Source organism: Canis lupus, chromosome 3 (genome assembly GCF_048164855.1).
Source record: "Canis lupus baileyi chromosome 3, mCanLup2.hap1, whole genome shotgun sequence".
Lineage (NCBI taxonomy): Eukaryota > Metazoa > Chordata > Mammalia > Carnivora > Canidae > Canis > Canis lupus.
In genome coordinates this window covers 31,836,911-31,862,270 of record NC_132840.1, presented here as the reverse complement: position 1 = coordinate 31,862,270, position 25,360 = coordinate 31,836,911, and the positions used below count along the sequence as shown (strand labels likewise).

General features: G+C 57.4%; 2 protein-coding genes across 11 annotated transcripts in view; one reads left to right on the top strand and one right to left on the bottom strand.

The window, feature by feature from the left end:
* Window positions 1–16,252, top strand: part of PRKCZ (protein kinase C zeta) — a 100,898-nt gene extending 84,646 nt beyond the window's left edge. For all 6 annotated transcript variants that reach the window (XM_072820043.1, XM_072820044.1, XM_072820048.1 and 3 more), the window contains 8 exons: window positions 6,935–7,021; window positions 8,410–8,545; window positions 8,678–8,765; window positions 10,430–10,549; window positions 11,244–11,323; window positions 11,619–11,708; window positions 15,568–15,683; window positions 15,783–16,252. In XM_072820043.1, the coding sequence (XP_072676144.1) occupies window positions 6,935–7,021; window positions 8,410–8,545; window positions 8,678–8,765; window positions 10,430–10,549; window positions 11,244–11,323; window positions 11,619–11,708; window positions 15,568–15,683; window positions 15,783–15,870 (805 nt within the window). In that variant the 3' untranslated portion in view covers window positions 15,871–16,252. The remainder of the gene's footprint in view (window positions 1–6,934; window positions 7,022–8,409; window positions 8,546–8,677; window positions 8,766–10,429; window positions 10,550–11,243; window positions 11,324–11,618; window positions 11,709–15,567; window positions 15,684–15,782) is intronic.
* FAAP20 (FA core complex associated protein 20) lies at window positions 4,530–23,882 on the bottom strand. Of its 5 annotated transcripts, none has more exons than XR_012028040.1 (6): window positions 23,779–23,882; window positions 23,428–23,554; window positions 23,059–23,321; window positions 6,856–7,093; window positions 5,963–6,053; window positions 4,530–5,150 (listed from the first exon to the last, which is right to left on the bottom strand). XR_012028040.1 is itself a non-coding variant. In XM_072820049.1 (5 exons), exons 1-4 carry the CDS (start codon window positions 23,838–23,840, stop codon window positions 5,966–5,968), a joined length of 540 nt encoding a protein of 179 aa, XP_072676150.1. In that variant the 5' UTR covers window positions 23,841–23,882; the 3' UTR covers window positions 4,530–5,150; window positions 5,963–5,965. The 5 variants fall into 5 exon arrangements, 3 of the variants coding, with proteins under 3 accessions (XP_072676150.1, XP_072676151.1, XP_072676152.1); XR_012028041.1 differs by having other exon boundaries at window positions 4,530–5,116; XM_072820049.1 differs by lacking the exon at window positions 6,856–7,093.
* Between the last annotated feature and the right edge of the window lie 1,478 nt (window positions 23,883–25,360).

Below are 25,360 nucleotides of genomic sequence, written 5' to 3'. Positions count from 1 at the left end.
TTCTCTTTTCACAGGATCTGTCTTCTAGAAGCACCGAACACCTGGTTAGTCAAGATAGGGCACCTCTCCTGGGCCTGTTTGACCCCAGCTATGTGTGTGTCTGTCTCCCCAACCTGGTGTGGGCTCCAGGTGTCTTGTGCCATGAGCATTTGGTTAATACCTGACACCTTGTAAGCAGTCACGCTGTTTAAAGAATGTTTTTTTAAGGTACAAGTCTGTCCTTGGTACAAGTAAAAGGGAATTCATGTCATATTTTATGTGACTCATTAATCAGTGAGGGCTGCAGATGTTACAAGCAGCTGGGAGGAGCCCAGGAGCCCAGACACACATGCATGGCGGGGAGAGCCGGCTGCAGGGCTGGGGCTGGGAGCCATGATGTCCTTTGGCAGATGGGCTCTACTGCTCGTCTGTGGACAGGTGTCCTTGGCGTGGCTACTTACAGAGTCGGGAAGTCTGAACAGCCCACGGAAATGGCAGGGAGGGGCTTGTGCATGCAGCCCCTGGTTCTTCCTGACAGCAGCACAGCAGAGGGTCAGGGCCACCTCTGGGGTGCAGATCCCAGCCCTTCTCTTGTCAGCTGCACGACCTCAGGGTGACCCGTGCACACCCCAGTCTCCTGGAAACAGGGAGCAGCAGGGACACCACCTCATAGGGTCACTGCAGGGATTAGTAAGACATTAAAATGTTGACAGCAAGGCCCAGCTCGTGGCGAACTGTTGATAGACATGTGAGGGCCTCTCTCTGTGTTGGTGCCAGGCCTTTGAACAGGTGAATCGCTGGCACTGTATCTGGGCCCCAGGGACCAGGAACATCCCCCACCACAGCCGGGTGGTAGTTAGCACTGCGCCCACCAGCCCTCACAGCCAGCAGGATACCCACAGGGATTCAAGTCCTGAAACATGACGAGGCCTTGGCAAGCAGGGGTGGTGCAGCAGGTGCTGGGACAGGATACCTGGAGCCCCGACTGCCAGGGGTGCACGCGGCCACTACATAGGCTGCTGGGCTGTGGGAGGCGCTGCAGACTCTGTCTGGAGTGCATCACCCCAAGGGGCTAACCACAGGCCTGATGCCAGGGTCGGGGAGCCCATCCTGCAGAGCCTGCAGACACCACGAGACCAACAACTGTGGAGCTGGGCCTGTTGCACAGGGGTGGCTTTGGGTAGATGTCTGCAGAGCTTGCTGTGAGCACGGTCACTGGCAGGGGCCTTGGGGTGAGGAGAAAGAAAGATTTTTCTCCCCGCTTCAAATCCAGGGCCCACCGGGGTTGGCCACATTCTGTGCTCTTGGCTACATAGACTCCCCAAGTTTTATGGCTCAGTACTAATGTCATCACAAACAGCACAGAACAAGTGCAGTGGTGTTTTTATCACAGAATCCACATCTGTGCCCTGGAAGAACCATCCTTCGCAGCTACACAGCCCATGGTTCCAAACAATGGCCGCAATTAAAATTAACTACAGAATTGCCAAAATGGAAACTGCATCTGTTTGAGCTATTCTGGGGAAAATGGGCTACAGGTTGTAGCTGAAATGACTATTTTTAGCATGCACACCCCCACCCTCACCCCCACTAAATTGTAGTTTGGGGACATTTTTTGCACTTAGCGTGACCTCAGATCACAGATGAGCAAGCTGCCGTTAAAATGGTTAGCTTACTCCTCTGAAATACAGCCTTTTAACTGTGCCTCGATTTATCGTATTACAGTGATTTCGGGTGGAATGTGCACTCACTCTCTCAAAAAGAACAAACCTGTTACGCCCTTGTTTGTTTATGGGAGAGCTTCACGGGCTGCCTGTGACTTGGACACAAGTGCTTTGTTCTCGGTTCAAAGTGGTGTCTAGACACTAAATGCCCCTTTGCCAGTGCTATCCTGTGTTCTCCTTTATGAATTGTACCTGAAGACTTGACTGCAGCCCCGTAGAGACTTCACCGGGACCCAGTAGTGGTAAGCGGTCATCCTGAAGCTACCCATGACCGTTCAGGAAGCAGGGGAGCTGAGGCCACAGTGGTATTCTGCTGGGGACGCCTACTGCCCAGCCCCTAGGAGGGTTGGCAGCGTAGGGTCAGAGCATGGGCACCCCCCCACCCCCCACCCCCGCCATCAAGCCTGGAAGGAAGCCTCAGAGCAAAGCTGAAGATGGTGTGTGTTGCCGGGTGGCAGGACTCACCAAGCAACATCGAGGTGGGGGTGCTGGGGGCGGAGGTGGGGGTCTGTGCACAAGATCCAGGGGATGCTGGGGTCAGCGGTCAGCACGTGTCCGGTGGGGGGTTATGGATATGGTGGCCACCGGAGGAGGTCAGGCCTCAAGTGGAGTGATGGTTAACGTGCTGAGAGGCAGGTGAGCAGAGCCACAGCCAGGTTGATCCCCCAGCAAGCTGCGCCCTGGGGGGCTCAGTGGGAGGGCACGCATGCGCTAGAACCATTGGAGACCTTGGGAGGACCAGTGCCCGCCCCTTTGAGCACATGAGTCACTGCACTTTCACAACACAGTAAATTTGTTAGTCATAATTTAATTGAAGCCCAGAATAGAAGGAGCAGACATTGAGTGACAGGCAGCAGAGTGAAGGGGAGGGCAGGGGGAGTCACCTGCAGGCTTCATTCTCCCAACAGGGGAGTGGTGGCCGCTCCAGAGCCCCCAACTTGCCCACGTTTCATCAGGATCGCCTAGAGGGCTAAGATTCAGTCCCAGCCCTCAGGCTCCATCAGACAGCTCAGCGTGGGGGGCATTGTGGGGCTGTAAGATTCTCTGTCCCGAGGGGCCTGTGACTCCTGAGGCAATTAGGAGATTTCAGGGGGTTCACTTTACTTTCGCAAGTACTGGTCGACCACGCTGCACTTAGAAATGCTATGGGTGGCCCTGAGTAGTGGAGAACGCCCGAGGACTGGCCTCCTGTTGCTGGGGACCATACACCACTCCTGAGTGCAAGCAGGAGGTTGTGTCATCCTCATCCAGAGGTGACTGACTGCCATGGAGTCAGGACAAGTGGGGGCAGGCACGTTACTGCCGTGTGCTTGGAATGGAAGAGCATAGGTGCGGCCATGCTGCACAGTGTCCTGGGGCTGTCCCTATAGCACATGGTGCCCCCTCTTCCTCACCCAGGACAGGCCTCTGGCCGGGGTCACACCCCAATGAATCCTGCAGCTCCTTTTTTCGAGGAAACTGTCAGGGCAGAACTGAAATTGTGCTTTTGCTGACTATTATGGGACCTCAGAAAACACATAAAAGAATAGCTTTTTTAAAGAACTTTAGGCCAGGGATGCCTGGGTGGCTCAGCCGTTGAGCATCTGCCTTCAGCTCAGGGCGTGATCCCGGGGTCCCAGGATCGAGTCCCACATCAAGTTCCTCGCAGGGAGCCTGCTTCTCCCTCTTCCTGTGTCTCTGCCTCTCTCTGTCTCTCATGAATAAATAAAATCTTAAAAAAACAAATAAAAATTAAAAATAAAAAAACCTTTAGGCAATTTTATTTCTATTCTTATTTATTTTAAGCAATTTCTATGCCCAATGTGGGGCTCACATGACCCCAAGATCAAGTATCTCACATTCCTCTGACCAAGCTGGCCAAGTGTTCCTGCTCAATTTTCAAATCAGGGAAATGCCAAGGAAGAGGTACCTCTGTGGACACCCAATGCCCCGGGTTATTACTGTCACCATTTTGCTTCTTGTTTCTTTTTGCTCTTTACTTTTTGACGTGGGTAAAGTTTTCATCATGCAGGGTCTTTACTTCCTACCGTAATGTCTGTCTCATTTCCATGTGCGGTCCTTCCTCCCAGCAGGGTGACCAGCAGCACACATGTGGCTCCTACATCAGCCTGGTGCCTTGGTGCCTCGTGAACTGGGAGGCAGTTCTCCTGGGTTTTTGGACGTGCAGTTAGAATGTCTATAGGCAGGAGGTTACCCCTCCCTTCCTGCTCACTTGTCTCTCTGATGACATGGCCCGTGCCTACCTTGTGTGGATAGTGGGTGGTAGTGGGTAAGCCTGGCCTCTCCCTGACCTCGTGGGAACATTCTGGTGTTTGCACTGTGAATGCACCACCGGCTGCTGTGGGCAAAGCAGAACCACATGGCCCTCTGAGTTTTAGGCAGCACTGGCATTTGCCATGTGCAAGAGATTGTGGGAGGCTGGGGACAGCAGAGACCAGGGTCCCCAACGATGGTCCTGTAGCCATCGCTCTAGGTTCTGGATTCACCTTCCTCATCAGGTACCAGATCTGACAGTGACTGTGATCCTGACAAAGTCATTTATATACACGGTGCATCCATTTTCCAATCTGTAAGACAGGGAAACACTAGACCTTCTCTTACGATTACAAGGTTAAACATTAATGAACAGAAGTGCTGAGTATATGGCCTGAGGTGTAGTGAGGGCTGCAGAAGCTGCTGTTTTCATTTTGTGTATTGTGGTCAGCACTTTTCCTCAAAGGACCAGAGAATAAATATTTTCACCTTTGAAGACCACACAGCTTGTGTCAGAAGTGTTTACTGTGGTGCACAGGCAGCTGTACACAGTTATATAAAGATGGACATGTGCAGTGTTCCAATAAAACTTTATTTACAAACACAGGTAACAGGCTGGACATGGCCAGCTCTGAGTTTATAGTATCACCTCTCGATCTGAGCATGCTCTGTCTACAGCATCAGTTTTTCCCTCTGAGCCAACGTGTGGAGGAGGGTGTTGTAGGTCCTTGGTGCTGGGAAGCAAGTCCACACACGGGTCTCAGGCTGCGGTTCTGTGGGTGCCCTCCTCTGCTTGCGATTACTTCTCCCGTCTGGGTGACCAGGGTCAGGGCAGGGTCAGAAGTGACCTGCTCCACAGCTGGGGTTCCTCACTTCCTGGTGTGACGTACAAGCGACTATGGGAGAATCTGGCCAAGTCTGGCCATCTGAGTGTTAGGGGCAGCCCCGGGCCTCTGCTGGACCCGCCACTGCCTCCATCTGTATTGGGCGTGGCCATATGAGCCGGGGATCTGTGGGTGAAAGGACACGCCCACGCCCACACCATGCCATGAGCTGCTCACGTGCCAGGCACCCATGAGCAGGGGGTGGTCGCCGCGCACATGGCAGCCAGTGCTGAGTCACAAAGCAGCGGCATCACGTGGCTCTGGTGCAGTTTTGCTCTGAAGAAATGTCAAAAGTAGTCTTAAGGTTTATCTGTAGACCAAAAAAAAAAGGAAAGAAAGAAAAACCCCCAAAAGCCATACATCTGTAGCTGCCATGGAAAGAAAACTGAACTCGTCCACTGTGACTGGGGCTTGATCACCTTCTCAAAGTGAGCAAGTCCTTTGATGAGTGAATTCCCTGGGACTGAGAACTGGTCTGGCTATGCCTCCACCTGCATTCCCACCATGGGTTCTTCCCCTGGGTAGAAGATGACACTAGCTTTGCTTTTTCAATGTTCCCTTAATGTCTTAGCTCCCTAATGCTATGGATATTTCCCCCCAAAATCAGTGTGTTTTGTTATTTTCTCTGGAACTGGCGTCGGATTTGTCCCTGATATGGAAAGGCCCTGTCCCCTGATGTCACCACAGCTGGGCCAGCACCCCGTAGGTGATTCCCCAGGAGTGTGGTGTCAGGGTGCACAGTTCTCCCCTGGGGGAGCAGGTTCTGGTAGCTGTGCTGACTGGGGGCCTGATTCCTGGTCATCGTGGAAAACCTTTGTCTTGTACTTTGAGGTCACCCTAAGGGTTATAAGTAATTGCCTTTTTTTTTAAAAACACTTTAACTCTTGGTTAAAGAGTTAACCAAGGTCCCTTCACAGGGCTGGGGTGACCCCATACCTCCCACCAACAGAATTGGATGTGCTGTCGAGGGCAGATGATAAATGTTTTCTATCTCACGTCTGCTATGGCAGGAACGCCGCCACGCACAGCAAGCATGTGAATGGGCATGGCTCTGTGCTCTGAAGCTACAGATGCAGGTGAATCTGAGGGGAGGTCGAGTTTTCTGCACCCTTCCGCACATACCTTCTAGAGACAGGAGCAGAGGCAGGGCCAGGGGGTCGCAGCTGGTCGCCTGGGGTCCAGTTCTGTGTGTCGACAGATTACAGGTTGTTGCCTGTGTAAACATGTATGTGAACCTCCGTGAGTGAGCACGGCACCTGTGACCCACAAGCCATCCCCATGAGCTGCCTCCAACAGCGTATTTCTAGAAGATCATGTGTGAATTTAGTTGAAAATGGCATCTTAATGAACACGAGAAAGATGTCATGCAGAAGGATCCACATGGTAGAGTGTTTGGAGACTGGGCTCGCGTGTGGTCCCAGTTCCTTAGGCACAGGGGTCATGCAGGGTCACGCTGGCCTGCTCTGGGCCCAGCCGCCCCGCCTTCCCCTTGCCTCCAAGTCACCCCTGCACCGGGACCATCAGTCCAGGCTCTAGCCCCCCACCTTCTTTCGGCCCCCGATGTCCGGACCTCTGTAAGCTTAAGGCAGTCCTCAGCGCCACAGCCCCCTCCAGGTCCCCTGGGGTCCATCCAGACTCAGCATCTGGAGCAGTCACTCGTTAGACATGGCCACCCCCTCACCTGGCCTGTGCACCCGTGCACCTGCCCCCCCCCCCAGGGCCCTTGGACTCCAGGGTGGTCCCACAGCTTTGTGTCCTGCCCCCACCTCTGCCTCCATGGGGACAGCACTTGCTCCTGTGCTGGATGACATGAGTGGCCCAATGGGAGTTGTCCTGCGTTCTGTCAGTTTCCCCACATGGGGATCAGAAGTGAGCACACCCGGCCATGGGCAGGGTCTCTTGACATCCCCAGCAACCTGGGTTGTGGAGCCTGACTTTTCAGTCAGGGCTGTTTTCCTCGCCGGCCTGGGACGGATCAGGTGACCCCAGTTTGGCCTCATAGGAGGAGAGCTGACCTGCCAGCAGCCGAGCACGGTGGTTCCTGGTTGTGGGGCTGCACAGAGTCTCAGCCCCCACTGCCCTCTCTCCCTTCAGGCTGTTCCTGGTCATAGAGTACGTCAATGGCGGGGACCTCATGTTCCACATGCAGAGACAGAGGAAGCTTCCGGAGGAGCATGCCAGGTGGGTGCTGGGCTGCTAGGCGGGCAGTGCAGGCTGGGTTGGCAGGTCCCCTCCTGGGAGGCTGGCAGTGAGCTGGAAGAGAGATGGAGTCTGGGGGCCATGGCAAGGATGCCTCTGACCCCTGCAGCGTGGCCAACTCCAGAGCAGCTCAGGGTCCTACGATTTGCGGGTCCCCTGAGTTACGGGGTCTCAGAAACGGCCTTCCTCGGCCCCCAGAGCAGGATGACGTGTTGCCCAGAGAAGTGGGTGCTTCCTGGGAGGGTGTGCACAGCGGCACTGCACATGGTTCTGCCTTTTCCCTGTTTCCAAATGAGAGCAGCGGTGGCAGAGGGGGGCACCCATTCGGATTCCCCTGCGGAGCATTGGGGCTGCCATTTCTGGTTCTGGTCACACAGGCAGAGCAAGACACAGGCTCTCTGAGAGGAATGGCCTGTTTGTGTTTAAGCGCCACCGCCTCCAAGGCCCCAAGTGGTGACTACCACTCTGCTCCTTCCTGCTCCCCATGCTTTTCCCTGCTCCTCCCCTCCTCACTTAAAACAAGTTCATGCAGTTTTTTGAGTCACCCTAGATCGTCTCAGGGGAAGGCAGAGCTCACTCCCCACATGCTAGCGCTTTCTTTTTTATTGTGGCAAAATGGACAGAATACAAAATTCTCCATGCTAGCCATCGACGAGTGCACAGCTCAGCGGCACAAAGCACATTCACACCATTGTGCAGCCATCCCCACCGTCTGTTTCCAGAACTTTCCATCTCCCCAGACTGATGCTCTGCCCATGAAACACCTCCCCCACCTCCCAGCCCCTCTGGGGACCTCCTGAGTGGAATCCTACAGCATCTGTCCTTCTGGGACTGGGTCATGTCATCGAGTGGAACATCCTCATGGTCCACCCGTGTCACAGCAGGGCTCAGTAATACCCCATCATGTGTAGGGACCGTGCTTTGCTTTTCCGTCCAATCTACTGATGGGCACTGGGGCGGTCTCCACCTTTGGCTACAGTGAATGGTGCAGACATATCCTCACGACCCTAGATCACATGTTATTTCTGTGTTTAACTTTCTGAGGCACCTCCACACTGTCCCCATAGTGGCTGCATCCCTTTGCACTCCCAGCGGGGCACACTTGCACCAGCTTCCCCATGTCCTCACCAGCACGTCCCATGGTCCATCTGTCTGTGAGTGGCCACCCTAGTAGGTGTGAGGCAGTCTTGATTTCCATCTCCCTGGCGATGAGGATGCTGAGCGTCTCCCATGCTTGTTGGTCCCACATGCTTGGCAGCAGAGGACAGCGGGGCGTCTTCTGGGAGGGCCTGGGCTGGTGGTGTCCCCCCAGTTCTGCCCACACGGGCCTCCCATCCATGCTCCTCCTGGGTTCTTTCTGCTGCCCCCAGATTCTATGCTGCTGAGATCTGTATCGCTCTCAACTTCTTACATGAGAGAGGGATCATCTACCGGGATCTGAAGCTGGACAATGTTCTCCTTGACGCCGACGGCCACATCAAGTTAACGGACTACGGCATGTGCAAGGCGAGCGCCCTGGCCCTGAGCAGGGGCCCGAGTGGTCAGAGGTGCTGCCACCCGGTGGCGCCATGGCTCGCGGGGTGGGGGCAGGTAACCAGAGATTATCTTCCCTCCTGGTAACGAACTTTATCCCCACAGGAAGGCCTGGGCCCTGGTGACACGACCAGCACTTTCTGCGGAACCCCAAATTATATCGCCCCTGAAATCCTGCGGGGGGAGGAGTACGGTGAGTGGGGTGAGCGGGGCTATCCGGCAGGTGGGGGCTACTTGCTGGCAGAGCAGTTGGATGGGCTTGAGGACGACCATGACCCCTGGAGGCATTGTCTTCTCAGGAATGCGGTTGCCCCAGAGCACAGGGGGCCAGGTGGACCTGCCTGGGGCTGACCCTGCCTGGGGTCCTGGCCCAGTCATCAGAGTGGTTTTATTGACCGAATTACACCTCAAATACACCGAATTACACCTCACACCCCTGACTTTGTTCCCAGCCCATCACCATCTGCCTCAGCCCCCATCTGTCCTCCTGGGTGTCTGCTCAGGCATCGCCTGGTGGAGGACGCAGGGTAGGATTCCTTTGATCAAGGAGCCCTAAGGGGTTGATAAGGAGGGAGAGGCATGCGAGGCCCCTGAGTCTGGGTGTGCCCATTTGATGTGCTGCCGGGAGAGACCAGGCAGTAAAATAAGCAGGCAGGCGTAGGTTAACCCATCTGCAGCCCCTGCAGACAGTGGACAGTGCTTCTAGTTCTTTGCTTTCTTTGGGTCTGAAACGAAAATGAGATTACTGTGTGTGCACGTGTGTGTGGTGTGCATTTGACACGTGTGTGGGGGGTGCATATTTGTATGTGCTTGTGCATGTGTGCTGTAGTGTGTGTGGTCCATTGCATGAGTGTGAAGTGCGATGTGTGATGCATGCCTGTGCATGTGTTTGCACATGTAATATATGTAATGCATGTATGATGCATGTTTGTACATGTGTCCACTGGGTGATGTGCATGTGTGCAGGCGTGTGGTGTGGGGTGTGTGTGATGTGTGTTTGTACATGTGTGCACTGGGTGGTGTGCATGTCTGCAGGCGTGTGATGCATATTTGTACATGTGTGCACACCCCACATACTCTTGTGTCCTAGTGATTTCAGTGAAGCATGTCACAAACACACCACCAAATATTTTTAAACATTTTCTTTGCCATTAAAGTGGAGACTGGTTAGGCAGGTAGGTCACTTGCCCTCTCGGGTCAGAGGTGCCCGTGAAGCTGCTATCCCAAAGTCACTGAGGAGCCAGATGAGGAAAGACAGGTGGCAGATGGCAGACCAGGCTCAAGCGTCTAGTAGCTTGCTTGGGATGAGATTTCCCATGCAGGATGGGGGTGACTGTTCCAGAAGGCCTGAGGGGCTGCAGATACGACTGCAGCCAGGACCTCCCACCCCTGTGTGCAATAAAATACACCCCAAAACTGTGAAGGCAGGAAAATCTGGGAAGGAATGTTTACAGCCTTGGAGAAAGGGATTTTCAAGCTTAGCCAAAGGAGAATGAAAAGAATGGTTGCCCAACAAGCTCACTCAGCTTCGCGGTTCTGCGCCGTCAGAGGTACCACAAGCAGGATTAAGAGGCCAAATGACAATCTGGAAAACCAGCAAAGTGCCAGCAAGAGGGTTAAAGGCCCTGATGTGAAAACAGCTGTGCAAGCAGTCAAGATAAAAAAGACAAGGGCCCTGCGACGGTGGGCAGAGGGGAGGCCAGGCTGTGGGGGGATGTCAGGGTGCCTAGCCCAGCACTGGCCAGAGCTGTGCCGGCGGCTGCATCCCCCTGCCTCCCCACTGAGGCCAAAGCGGGCTTGCCCTATGGCCGAGCCCTTGCCGACTGCCCGCGGGCCGGGCCTGTGCCATCCCTCCAGGATTCAGCGTGGACTGGTGGGCACTGGGCGTTCTGATGTTTGAGATGATGGCTGGGCGCTCCCCGTTTGACATCATCACTGACAACCCCGACATGAACACAGAGGACTACCTTTTCCAAGGTGCGTGGGCCACTAGGCATCTCCCCCAGGCTCAGGTGCCACCACCACCCCCACCCCACCGCTGGGCAGGGTTGTGGATGGAAGGAACCTAGGCTGGTCCCTGCATTGCTGCAACCGCCTATCCCCCGGGGCAAGGTCAGCCAGCTCTCAGGGAGGCAAAGTCTGGGCTAGGACAATGGGAGCTGCCGCGACATGGGAGCGGATTCCTCTGGGTCACCAGGAGTCACCAGGAAATCCAGCCTGTCTGATTCACCCAGACTCCTTCCTGCCCTGCCAGCTATATGCCCTGGAGGCCGGGTGGGCGGGGGCCACCTGCCAGCACGAAACCCCTGCTCCGGGGCCAGAATTCACCGCCTCTGGGACACTGGTGCCCAGGACACGGTGGTCCCCTCGGCGCCCTCTGGTGGTCATGTGCGGAAGCGCCCTCGTACGTGAGGATGCTGCTGGCTCACCTGTGATTCTGAGCACGTGTGAGCACGTGCCCATCGGTGGGTGGGGGACCCTCTGTGGGGGAGACCCTGCTGGATGGAGAGAAGAGAGGCCAGGGCACTAAAAGCGCCCTGGCCGCTCCTGCTCAGAAAGGGTCTCGAGAACCCTGCAGACCGCCCAGCTCCTTCAGCGGCTGGGCAGAGCAAATGCAGCGGGAAGCGTCCAGAAGCGACGAGACTTCTCACCAGGGCCCCAATCCTTGCAGTAATCCTAGAGAAACCCATCCGGATCCCCCGATTCCTCTCCGTGAAAGCCTCCCACGTCTTGAAAGGATTTTTAAACAAGGTACACCTGTAGCCGCCGTGAGGGCCGTCCCGCGTGTGACTACCTGGGCTGACCAGGGTGGGTGTTTCCAAGGTCCCCTAGGGGACACCTGGGAATGGGGGTCACTCTGCCTTCCTATTTGATGTCTGTCCTGTGAATCGTCAGTCTTTAATCATATTTGCTAAAATGTGAGAAATTAAAGAGAAATTTAATAAATTTGGCTCATGGAGGGAAGGAAAGCTGGGTATCCTCTTGCTGTGAATTGGGGCTTCTTTGTTGCATACTGACTGGTCCCTGTTTGAACTTTGATCCCTAGGACCCCAAAGAGAGGCTTGGCTGCCGGCCACAGACAGGATTTTCTGATATCAAGTCTCACGCATTCTTCCGCAGCATAGACTGGGACCTGGTAAAGCACGGGAGACCCCGAGGGAGGGCTGGGAGTGAAGGTATGGTGGGTACTGCCCTCTGCCCCTGGGGGTGACCGGGAGACTCCCCTGTGATTGATGGGAGCGTGAGGGGCTGTGAGGAGGCCCTGGGGAAGGTGATCCTGCGAGAAGCCCTGCCTGGGTGTCCCTGACCATATGGTCCGGTGGGGACATCCTTGATCTGTGACCACATCGCCTGGTTGATTCTGTGCAAAATCCACTGGTGGGAGCTAGCCTTAGGTGTCATGGTTGGTTTTCCAAACCTGCCCTCCTTGGGCCTGTCTGGGGACGTGGCTAAGCGTGAGGTATACCAACCCTTCCTGCTGCAGCATCTGCTTCCTGGTACTAAAACAAGATTGAACTGAATTGGTTTCAAAATATGTAAATGGTTGCAGAGTTCCTGAAATATAACCTTTAAAATGTGCTCCCCTGGGAAAAAGGAGATTAGCTAGCTAATTAAGTAAATGTTGGACTTTAGCTCAAAGGAGATCAAGACAAAGCCCCACTCGGGCAGTGTTGCGTCTCCCTCCCCGGCCCCGTGGGCAGAGCAGCTCTCATCCATTCCCCCTGGCCACTGTCACTTCCCACCACAGGACTGTCACCTGTGCATCTGTGGGGACCCAGGGCCCTGGTCAGGGCCAGGAGGGTCCTCAGACCATGCGCCCACCCCACCTACACTCAACCCCATCCAGGCTCCTGCTGGGTTATTTCAAAACAGTCCAGCATCCTGTCCCTTGGAGTTATTAGAATAACATTCAGACCACAGGTACTTTTTAATTAAGAAAAAGATTTTGAGTGGCTCCTGGTCACCTGGTTGTCTCCATCCATGGAGCGTTGGCTCTTGGTCTCCGTGACCTGAGTTCAAGCCCTATGTTGTGTTTAGAGCTTACTTCAAAAAAAAAAAAAAAAAAGAGAAGAGAAACTGATCTTGGTCCACTCGCCTAAGAGAGACGAAATCTAGATCTTGGCTGGCTTCTGTTACCTGTACAGTTTGGGACACCTGCCCTGGAGGAACCCCAGGAGGCCCATACTGAGCCTCAGTGGTTCACACATTGACTGACTGAGCCCGTGGCAATGCCTAGTGTCCTCTTCCTCCCCACCCCTGCAGATTTAGGGCTCTGCACGTTGCAGCCCTGGCACCAGCTAGGCAGGTGTTGAGCTGGACAAGGCCTTTGTAGATGCTGTGCCCACCACCCTGGGGCTACAACCTGATGTCAGTTCTCAGGGAGCCCTCAGTGGCCTGGGGTGCCATGTCCCGTGGGCAGCATCTGGTCACTTCCAGTCTCCATGCATCCCTGCCAAAAACCTTGTTCTCAAGTGAGGCCTGTTTCCTCTGATCAGAAGAGGAAGGATGATGGCATGGGTATGAAATGATAACGTTACTCTTTTACGGGCAGCGTCCACATTGATGAGCCATATCTAGACCCTATTGGGCCAAGGGAGGTGCAGGTAGTCTCCAGGGGCCTGGGGGTGTGTGAGTCCACCCTTGGCTCCGCCAAGTGACATCCTGCTCAGCAGCTGCCGTCGGCCATGGGAAGATGTGCCTGAGCAGAAGCATGTGTGCCATGTGGAGGCATGTGGGGTCCAGAGCCCAGTGCCCAACACTGCTTGAGGGGTGGCTGTCTTCAGTGAGAGGGATGTGCAGATAGTGGAGGGGAAGAAGCGCTTTGATAAAACAGGTGCTGGGGGCCCTCTGCCCTCACAGGGCCCCACAGGGTGGCTTCTGGGATTCCTTCCCCACCGCCACAGCCAGGAAAGCTGAGTCCAGACACTCTGCTTTGCACACGTCCTGTCGGGCTTCATCACCCAGAGCTGGGGAAACAGGGACTAGTGAGTATGAGAAGCCCTGCTCAGAGACACTGCAGCCACTTGTTACCACCAGGCTGGGGCTCAGGCCCTGGGGTCATCCTGGACCCTGCTCTGTGTCCCCCACCCAGTCCTCAGGGACTCGGCCTCCAGGGCCTGGCCTCTCCCGCTCCCAGGACAGGACCTGCTTCTGCCTTGCCAGTGGTGGCCTCCTCTGTCCAGGGACCTCCTGCCTCCTCTCAGGCTTCACTGAGCCCCCAGTGCCCCCAACACACTGCAGGGCTGCCCTCCCGCCCCCTTCAGGCCCACCCTGGCTGCCATGCTGAGGCCCTCCCAGTATCCTCTTTCCACGCACACTGGCATGGCCAAGCGGTGGCATGTCCCCCCAGCGGTGCTCCAGGTGACACTGTTCTCATTCACTGTTTTGACTGAGGAAAGGAGAGGACTCGTGAGACATGAGATGTGCTCAACGGAGGCTGAGCAGCCTCTCGCCCTTAGGCCAGACAGGCCGAGGGATGAGGGGTGGGCCTGGAGGAACCCAGGGAGCACCAGCTCTGCTTGCCACTTGGTCTGCTGGGACTTGATATTTAAATCAAGATAGGGAAATAGTTTAAGAGATGCCCTCCCTTCCCCCTTTTTATCAGAAAACATTTTATGCAAAAGAAACGGGTAATTGAGTATAAAAGGTGAGAAGCAACAGAGACGGATCCTCAGTCCCCATGCACACGGGTGACCCGCTCTGTCTGCAGGAACAGCCCGTCCTCACCACCACATTCCCCTTCTGACTCCCCTCAGGGATGGTCTCTGCCCAGTGACCAGCTACCAGGCGGCCCATGTCCCTGTGCACATCGGGTGGCTGGCAAGAAGGACCCCGTGTCCTCTGCATGTCCAAGTGGGGTCCATACGTATCACATTCCACTCCCACTCTCCTCCTATTGTTGTAACTGAAGTCATCACGTTGGCCCTGGATAGTTCCATGGCTTGTACAGAGATGTGCAGAAGCCCCATGTGGGCAGGCATTTCCGGCCCTGCAAGCAAAGGGGTACCCCGAGGGGGGGCTGGACTGCTGGCCTCACACCCCTCCTCACACTCCCTGGCCTCAGGTGTGGCTGCATGGCAGGCGGAGGTGGGGGACCCGTGTCCCTCACTTACAGCTCAGGGTTAGTTCCTGGGAACGTGCCTGGGCCAACAGTGCAGGGCATAGAGCTGGGGAAGGATAGGGGGGAGGCTTGAGTGTCACAGGAATGGAACTAGCAAGCCCTCACCATCCTCACCTGGGTGACATGCCGCCAGGGGATCTCTGTCCCCTATGTGGTGAGGTGGAGATCGCAGTCTGGATCCCGAGAAGCCCGTTTCCTGCCTGATAAGCATCCCCTTGTGATTAGAAACAGGCTCAGTTAGCGTTTTCAGGGAGGAAGGTCTTGGTGGGATGGAATCTCAGCCAGCACTGGCATGGGCAACGGCGCCCCTGCCGAGTCCAAGCTCCGTTATGACCAGGCTCCAAATTCTAAGAAAGAAAATCTCTTGAGACCATGAGACCAGCCTCGTTGGGTGTCGGGGCATGGTTGCGGGGTGCAGGGTGCGAACCCCAGTACAGCTCTGTCCCAGGTATGGGCCTATGCAGCCAGTGCTGCCAACATTTATAAACTCAGGGTTGTTTTTTTTTTTTTTTTCAAGATTTATGTATTTGTTCATGAGAGACACAGAGAGAGAGAGAGGCAGAAACACACAGGCAGAGGGAGAAACAGGCTCCATGCAGGGAGCCTGACTCAGGACTCCATCCTGGAAGTCCGGGATCACACCCTGAGCCAAAGGCAGGCGCTAAACCGCTGAGCCAACCAGGGATCCCCTAAACTCAGGGTTTTACTGGCTTCAGATACATTTTCCTAAACTTTGTGTTTAAGGGAAAAGAAAACTGTCTCCAAATACACCGAGTGTGTTCTTATTCCATTCTGTGACTTAAGTTCCTGCAAAAACCCAGATCCCGTGGAGAGGACAGCCAGCACCACCTGACTTCTTGCCTTTTCTTCCCAGTTGGAGAAGAAGCAGGCCCTCCCGCCATTCCAGCCCCAAATAACCGACGAGTACGGTCTGGACAACTTCGACACCCAGTTCACCAGCGAGCCCGTGCAGCTGACCCCAGATGACGAGTAAGGCCTGCCGGGGGCGGGCCGGGGGTTGGGACACCCCGTCTGCCATTTGCCCTATCCAGGGTCTGACCCCACTCCCCATGCTCTGCCTGTGCACAGGGACGTCATAAAAAGGATCGACCAGTCCGAGTTTGAAGGTTTTGAGTACATCAACCCGTTACTGCTGTCCACCGAGGAGTCCGTGTGAGGCCGTCTTCTCTGTCATGGACACGTCTGTGAATGACCCCTTCACTCTATCCTTAACCACAGCGCATGCATGCCAGGCTGGGTGCAAGGCTCCAAGTGCGGCCAGGGAGGGATACTTGCCGCCGACCCCGTGGACGGGGGCGCCAAGCGGGCGCTTCTCATAGCGGAACAGTCTTGCGTCTGGGCCCGCGCGGCCAGCTTTGTGCTGGAGGAATTTGCTTCTTGTGCCTGCGCCGCGGACAACCCGCGGTGACCGTGTCCAAGGGAGAAACTGCCCCACGATTTCGAAGGTGCACACTTTCCACAGAAACAGAACTGACCTGCTCCGCCAGGAGAGTTAGCCTGTAATGTCCTGAGGAATAAAATGTGCCCATGATGTCGAAGCCGTCCTGGTGCCTTTTTTCCGCGTGCGGCACCCACCCAGCGTTGCAGGCGACAGCCACATGGGAGGAGCCCGAGTGGGCGGGGTTGTGCGCTGAGTCGAGGCTGGGAACGGGAGTCCGAGTGCCCACAGAGAGGCACTGCGGTGGAGAATTGACAAATTTGGGACATTTTCTCAATCCCAGTAAGTTCCCACGTTTGTAGTTAGCATGTATGTCACACCAGTGCATCTGCAGCCCCCACAGTGTCACCGACCATGAGGAGACCCAATCCTGGATTCTAATGCTGCTCACTGAAGCACCCGGATACCAAATAAAGTAAGAAATTGGAAGACGAAATCTGCACAAAATATCTCTGAAAACACTAAGCGGGGCAGCCTATGTGACCTCTTGTGTTATGTATTAAATCTTCGAAAAAATATTTTTATTGGTAATAATGATGCTCAGAATTAGAAAATTTACAAAGATCTGTGTATGAGTGTCCCAGCCTTAATAATCAATCTAGAATACCACAGACACCCTGCATGCATGTTCCTGACTGCACACTTCCTGCTTCCCGCAAGCAGCACAGGGGACACACATCACTCCGTCACCCTCCTTGCATCAATGCCCAACCACAGGTTTTCTGATTCTCTAACCCACTAGGTGTAGCTCGAGCAGCAGGCAGAGTGCAGATCCCAGCAGCAGGACCTGGGATCACACTCCTAAGCCAAAGTGAGATGCTCAACCGCTGAGCCACCCAGGTGTCCCTAACGACTTATTTCTAATAAAAGTAGGTGTTTTCGGGAAGCAGCAGTTTTGGAAAGCGTTTTTAAAAAACAGGTTTTATTTAGAGCAGTCTTAGGTTCCCACCAAAATTGTGGGGCCACTGCAGAGATTTCCCATGTGCCCATACCCCCATGTACCACCACCCTCACCGCCAGCCTCCCCTCCCAAAGCTATGTGTGACCCTGGATGAACCCCAAGGACACAGCATCCCCAGGGCACGAGCCTCACATCTTGGTGGCTGCAGTGCGTGGGTTTAGACAAAATGACATATATTCACCCTGTAGATCATGCAGAGTGGCTTCACCTTCCCAAAGGCCCCGTGCCCCATCCTCCAGTGACCACTGCCCTCTCCCTGTCTCTATAGTTCTGCCTCTTCCAGAAGCCCCTATGGCAAGAGTCTCTTCAGACCACATCTCTCACTTGGTCACATGCAGTTAGGTTCCCCCATGGTCCTTTCGTGGCTTTGTGACCCGCTCCCTGTGCCAGTGCTCACGGCCAAGGTGGCTGGGGTGGAGATGGGGACATTGCCAAAGCCCAGCTCTTCCAGAATCCAAGGGCTGTCAGCGCTGGAAGGAAAACTAGCTATAGACACTCTTGTGCCCCACTTTCCACTTGCCCTGGAAGCCCAAACACACGGCTGACGCAGAATGTTCTGGCAGATGGGCCTGCCCACTGCAGATGGCACCTGGCCCATTCCCTCCCGGTCAGTCCCGGCTGGAGAAGACGCTGCGCTGCGACCCTCGCCCGTCTGTGAGGTACTAGGGCACTTCGCAGTGGCAGCGTCTACGGGGGAGGGGGGGGGCGGGGGGGGGGCCTGAACCATGTGGCCAGCAGGTTCACCGGGAGAATTGAAACGCGGAGCAAGCGGAGTCTGCAGAGGCAGGAAAGTGCACTCTGCCCACCTGTCCACTTGTCCGTAGATGTGGCCAGTCCTGCTCGAGATCGTCTCAGCTCACCTGCCCGGGCTTGGGTCTGTCTGCCAAGCGGCTGCCAGATTCTGACTGCAGCAGAGCACTCTGCTTAGCTAAGCCAAAAAGGAAAAGGATCCTGTGTTTTGGTCCCGACATAGACAGACATGTGACACCAGTAGTCTACACAGACATTTTAATAAGCAGCTTTCAAAGCAGAGGACGTGGCTCTGGCAGGTGGGGCCAAGCCTCTGCTCCGGCTGTCTGCTCACCACACCACGTCTTCCGTACTTTCTGCCAAGCACTGGGCAAGGTGGCTGTCGATGTCTAGCTGGGCCAGCCTGCAAGAGGGAGGGGATGGTCACTCATGTAAGGGGACACGCCGACCACACACCACCTGCCACCACACCCACCACACTTTCACACCACTCCCTGTACTAACAACACCCAAGTCAGCCAGAGAAACCAGTGATCATCTCCATAGCTGGTCAGAAATGAGGGAAAGGTCCAGGAGGGCCATGCCAACCGGAAAAGGCCTCTGCCAATCCCGTGCCTTAGGGATATTTGTCTGGGCCACGTGCTCAGTGCACCTGGATGTGCAGCAACAGGACACCTGTCAGACACACACCCTGGGCTCGACCAGCCTCCTCCTGTGTCTCAATGAGCCTCCAGGGGATTCTGGAATCCACTCAGCTTAAGGACCTCACGGATCTGGGTGGACTGCTTGTCCTGGGGCCTGAAAGGCCACCCACAGATGAAGGGGCTTGGCAGAGACTCAGGACAGCATCAGAGGGTCCCTGCCTGCCCGTGCCAGGGGCTCCTGCAGGGGGTTCTGTATCAACAAACACCCAGAACATCACTTCCTCTTATGAAAGCTGCCCCACGTGGCACCCCCAAAACAAAAAGCACACAGCTGGGCCCCAGGAGCACGATCACTGTCCTCTACAAGAGGTGGGAAAACAGAAGCAGGTAAAGGTGGCTGTGTCGCTCGGATCTGTCTGCTCACTGTGGAGGACTAAGACCCCTAGGGAGGGAGGGCAGCAAACTTCCTGCCAGCCTACAGCGCTGGGGGCTCCACAGCCTGCGGGATGGCCTCTCAGCATCCCGTGGGCATGTGGGGAGGGGCCTGGATTTGTGTCATGGAGCAGACACCTTCCACTCCCGACCTCATCTCACCCCATCTGGGCAGGCGGGCCAGGCAGGACCACCCCCCACGCACTGGAGCCAGGGACAGTCAGCTTCCAGCTGTGCCCCCAGACAGCAGCAGGCCTGCGGCAAGACACACCCTAGGGGGGGGCTGGGCCCACCAGCTGCGAACAGTAGCACTCTCTGTGCCCCCTGCAGCCTGGGGTTATCCTGTCTGCCAACCTGCCCACAGCTCCTGCAGTTCTTCTTATGCTCCAGGCAGGCCCAGTCACCCCGTGTCTCCCTCGGCTCAGCAGCACATGTGATGACCCCCGAAGCCTCAGCACAGGTCATGGTGGCCGGGACCCCACCACACCTCCCAGACTGGAACACACCACATCCTGCTGGTACACCCTGGGTCTCTACTAGCAGCTGGCAGCGTGGACACTTCATCCATCGCCAGGAGTTCCGCCTGGCCCTCTGGACACGCCTCTACACCATGGCTTCTGCAGTAGTCTGCCCAGATGGCTTCTCTCTACTTGGGAGACCCCCCAAGATGCGACCTTTCCTCCGCCCATACCTAGAGCCATCCTGGTCAGCTGGCCAAGTTCACTGGCCAGAGTGGAAAGGCCCTTCCCTGGAGCATCACAGCAAGATGCTGAGGGCCACAGCACCACCTCACCCTGTTGCTCTGGGAGCCTGTGCCCATTCTGGTGGCCATCAGCTGCCCTCTCAGACTTTGTGGGGCTGGTCAGTGTGCTCTCAAGTCCCTGGGGCCCCCGCATGCTCTAAGGCTGCCAGAAGATTCTAAGATCTGGACCAGGTCACCTTGTCTGGGGTTTCCAGGAGATATCCCTCAGGTGGGGGGCACCCTTTGGGACCCTTGAGACCTCCTCCTCATTAAGAAAGCTTGGTCTTCGCCAGCCTCATCCTGCATGCCAAGCTTTTGCAGCAGCTGCCCCAAGACAGGCCAACCTCACTGTCTCATTGAGGCCCAGTTTGTGGACGATGCGTGCAGCTGCAGAAGAGGACACTCCGTCCAAGACTCTACTGACTCCTGCGTCCAAGGGGGCTCAGTGTCCAGCAGCATGAGGGGCCTCGGAGCTGGTAAAACACCAACAACTGAGGTTCTCATTGTATATGTGGGACACAACCCAACTTCTGGGTTCCACATCTTTGTGGCCAGTGGCCCGTGGTAACCCATCTCCCCAGGTGCCCTTGTGACTTGCAGGATCAGAGATCATACAGGACACCTGAGCACAGCAGTGCGCAGATCTTAGGGGCACAGGGTCTCACACCCCATCAGTCAAATTCGCCATACAATCATCTATCACGTTAAAGAATAAAACTGTTCTCTGAGTCACTTGAGCCGGCTATGGCTTTGAGAAGAATCATGAGCTCATCCCACAGCACTGTGCCCCCAAAGCACACCCTCCACAAGCATCACTCGGGTTAGAAGTCGCCCCTGAGGTCCAACACCACCTCCCCTGCTATCAGAAGAGCAGTGCTCGAGGCTTCAGTCTCTGGTTAAGAAATTTCCCAAGTGGGGCAACTCGCTGGCTCAGTCAGTAAAGCACGTGACCCTTGACCTCGGGGGCTGTGAGTTCAAGCCCCATATTAAGTGTAGAGTTTACTTAAAAATATTTTTTTTAAGTAGAACAGATTATACATAACAAAAACTTTCCCCAAGAATCCCTAAGAGCTGATACTGTTCTAGGGAGAGTCACAAGACAACTTGACAGCTTACTGTGCACCTGCTGAACTGGACCCCCCCCCCCCCCCCCCCCCCCGCAGCCCAAGCTGTCTCCTTGCCCCAGGGTCCTGAGCATCCCAGGAGAGTGTGGGCCTTTGTTTTCAGTGACCTGTGGTCTCCGCACTCACTGTTACCACCTGAGGGGTGTGTTCTGCCCCAGAGCTCTCCCCTTTGTAGTCAAGTGGAAGAATGTGCTACAAGCATTTCAGAGAAGCGTGCGCGCGGAGGACTGGACCCCACTGTACTGACACCCACTTTGGAAAAAATGAGGCACTCTGCCAAGCTTTAATTTAACTGCTTAAAAAACTCAAAGCTGGAACTTTTTTCTCCCTAACATCTCTGTCATTAGAAGTCTTTTTTTAGACTGTGTAGAAATGCCAGCATTCCAAGAACAGAAAGCCCCTTCTGGAACAGGAGAAAAGGTGGGGCACCCAGACAGCATTAAATATCTTAACAGCTTCTACCAAGAAAAGAATTTCTCTCTGGGGCTTCCAGCAATGTCCTCTGCCCCTGGGTTTCTCAGACAAGGGATGAATCAAGACCAACCGCTATTTTTAAAAAGTGTTTGCTGCATTAGCAGAATTGGCAAGCCAGTCAGTATTTGCAACTCACAAGTGTCCTAAAACTTGAGTACAGGCAAAAGGCAGTGCTGGAGGTGCTGGCTCTGGAAACATTTTGCAAATTCCCTGGTGCTTGTAGGAGAGCCAGGGCATCTTCGGTGGACCACCAGGCGACCCCCTCCAGGCCCTGCTTGTGGCTCCACCTGCTGGGGCTTCACCGGCAGCACAGCCCCTGACACTAGTCCCTGTCCGTCGGGGTCCAGAACATCCACCACCTTGCCCAAACCAGCCACTCTCCTCTCACCAGCCCTGGGCTGTGCAGGCACCTTAAGGAGATAAGCATGAGGGTACTGGGCTCACCCCAATACCAGCTCTCAAAGGCTTGTTCTGATACAAAAATGCAGACTAGAGGAGCCCAAAGAGTTGACCACTAATAGAAACATCACATCTCTGAATAAAAAGTAGCATCTAAAGATCTTGGTGTGCAGGCTGTTTACCTGAACCAGTGGCTTGATGGTGTTTGTTTTGCTGTCAGTTCCATTGCCCTCACTGTCCAGGATGGTGTTTGCTTCTGGGGGACCAGGGATGTGGCCTGTGACTTGCACACCATCTGCCAGCCACACGAAATCTGGAGCTGGTCCACTTACTGAAACCTACTGTTCTTTCACTTCATCTGACCAAATTCCTTTTGACAGTCTTGACCCCTAAAACCGTAGCACCTGTGTCCTCAGCTGTGTGACACGTGGCCCACAAGCTGGGCAGTCAGAGCTTAACATCTTAGCAAACCTAAAGTCCAGTCCCCTTATTCAAAAAAAGATATAAAGAGAGGTGCCAGGGGAGCTCCATCGGTTAAGCATCCAACTTTTGGCTCAGATCGTGATCTTGGGATCCTGAGATTGAGCCCTGCATCCTCAACAGGGAGACTCCTTGTGTCTCTCTCCCTCTGCCCCTCCACCACACCCCCCTCACTCATGCATGCTCCTTCTCTCTTCCTCTCTAACATAAATAATCTTTAAAAAAAAAATAAAAACATACATTGAGCTTTTAAAGCAAAACAGCATCTCTCAGCACAAACAACCTTCATTTTTTTTTTTTTTAAGATTTATTTATTCACGAGAGCACATACACAGAGAGAGAGAGAGAGATGCAGAAACACAGGCAGAGGAAGAAGCAGGCCCCTCACAGGGAGCCCGATGCGGGACTCGATCCCAGATCCTGAGTTCAGGACCTGAGCCAAACACAGGCACCCAACCGCTGAGCCACCCAGGCGTCCCAACAACCTTCATTTTTAAAACCTACTCCTATGTAGGTACTGGTGGGACTGCTTGGTGACCCACAGCCTGGCCTGGCCCCAGAGGTGGCCTCAGCCAGGGTATGGCGGTCCCCACCAGGTTCCCTGTGTTAGGGTGGGCTGTCAGGTGTGGGGAGAGGTGCCCTGCTTTCCTGCTGCACAGTCTGTCCCAGGGAGACTGCGGCCTGTGCGCAGGGCTCCAAGGGATGAGTGAGCAGGGGACCCCCAGCGTCCCCAACCCCGACCAGCGGCCTCTAGCTACCTGGACTTCAGCAACTCAACATGCACTGACCTGAGGTGGCCAAACCGAGCTCGGGCACTTCCTGGCCCTCTAAACACGGCTGTGCGTGCCAAGCAGGGCTGAGTCAGAGAGGGGGACAGAGGCCCCAGCCCGGCGCACTCACCTGGGGGCGAAGTCGACCTGGCACATGGGGCAGCTCCGCAGGCTGGGCGAGGCCTCCCACAGCTGCTCCGGGGCACCGGGCGTCCCTCGGGGCTCAGGCGAGGCGCATCGCTGCGGGGACCGGGCCCGAAGGGGCACTCGGTGGGGAGGGCCCAAGCCCCCGCCTCCTCTCGGGGCCGGCGGGAAGGGCGTCCAGGAAAAGGTCCGGGCTCCCACGGTGAACTCCTCGGGGGACGCGGTGCGCTTGGGACGGCGGCCGGGATCCTGCCAAACCGCGTCGTCCGTCGGGCCGCGCCCTGGCGCCCCCCCCCCCCGTCCAGGACCCCCATCCCGCTCGCACCCCGGCATTCTCCGGAGGCCCCGCACGCACCGGGCCGGGGAAGGCGGGCAGCGGCGGCAGCTCTCCGTCGGGGCTCAGATCAGCTATCCCCGCGCGCAGCAGGTCCGCCCACGGCCGCGCGCACTCGCCGACCCCCGGGACGGGCCCCCCGCGGCCGCTGAGGGCGCGGAGAGAACTCAGGAGGAGACGCCCGGCGGGGGAGGGCGGGGAGGGCGGGGAGGGCGGGGAAGGCGCGGCTCCGAGGGGGCGGCCCGGCGCGGCGGCTCCGGGAAGCACGTGGGCGCGCGGCCACCGCGCCGGAGCGGCCGGGGGACGCGGGCCCCCTTCCTCCCCCCACCCGCCACCCCCCACCCCACCCTAGCCCCCGGCTCCCGACCTCACCCGCCCCCAGGGGACGGCCTCCGCCGGCGCAAGCTCGGCCGCGGCCTCCGCGCCGCCTCCATCCGCCCCCAGCCCAGCGTCCGCCGGAAGTGAGCGGCCCGCCGGAGACCCCGCCCCCGACCAGGCCCCGCCTCCGGCCCTGACCCCATCCCCCGCACGGACCCAGCTCCGACAGAGACCCCGCCCCGAGCAGGCCCCGCCCCTCGAGGGACCCCGCCCCGACCAGGCCCCGCCCCTCGAGGGACCCCGCCCCCGACCAGGCCCCGCCCCTCGAGGGACCCCGCCCCGACCAGGCCCCGCCTCCGGCCCTGACCCCATCCCCCGCACGGACCCCCCTCCGACAGAGACCCCGCCCCGAGCAGGCCCCGCCCCTCGAGGGACCCCGCCCCCGACCAGGCCCCGCCCCTCGAGGGACCCCGCCCCTGACCAGGCCCCGCCCCTCGAGGGACCCCGCCCCGACCAGGCCCCGCCCCTCGAGGGACCCCGCCCCTGACCAGGCCCCGCCCCTCGAGGGACCCCGCCCCGACCAGGCCCCGCCTCCGGCCCTGACCCCATCCCCCGCACGGACCCCCCTCCGACAGAGACCCCGCCCCGAGCAGGCCCCGCCCCTCGAGGGACCCCGCCCCCGACCAGGCCCCGCCCCTCGAGGGACCCCGCCCCTGACCAGGCCCCGCCCCTCGAGGGACCCCGCCCCGACCAGGCCCCGCCCCTCGAGGGACCCCGCCCCTGACCAGGCCCCGCCCCTCGAGGGACCCCGCCCCCGACCAGGCCCCGCCTCCGGCCCTGACCCCATCCCCCGCACGGACCCAGCTCCGACAGAGACCCCGCCCCGAGCAGGCCCCGCCCCTCGAGGGACCCCGCCCCCGACCAGGCCCCGCCCCTCGAGGGACCCCGCCCCCGACCAGGCCCCGCCCCTCGAGGGACCCCGCCCCTGACCAGGCCCCGCCCCTCGAGGGACCCCGCCCCGACCAGGCCCCGCCTCCGGCCCTGACCCCATCCCCCGCACAGACCCAGCTCCGACAGAGACCCCGCCCCGAGCAGGCCCCGCCCCTCGAGGGACCCCGCCCCCCGAGCAGGTCCCGCCCCTCGAGGGACCCCGCCCCGAGCAGGCCCCGCCCCTCGAGGGACCCCGCCCCCGACCAGGCCCCGCCTCCGGCCCTGACCCCATCCCCCGCACGGACCCAGCTCCGACAGAGACCCCCCGCCCCGAGCAGGCCCCGCCCCTCGAGGGACCCCGCCCCTGACCAGGTCCCGCCCCTCGAGGGACCCCGCCCCGACCAGGCCCCGCCCCTCGAGGGACCCCGCCCCGACCAGGCCCCGCCCCTCGAGGGACCCCGCCCCCGACCAGGCCCCGCCCCTCGCCATCTGCCGGGGACCCAGACACCCTCGTCGACCTCCTCCTGCCTGAAGCGCGCTGTGGACCTGGTCCCCCACCCCTGGCCCCCATCCCGACCCCACAGCCTGCTCTGCGGTCCTGAGGCAGCCCCCCAAAACCCCGGGACACTGTCGGAGAGGAAGGTGTTCCGACCTCGACACCGGGAGAGACAGGTCACGGTCGCTTCTGCCAGAGGAGCTCAGGGGA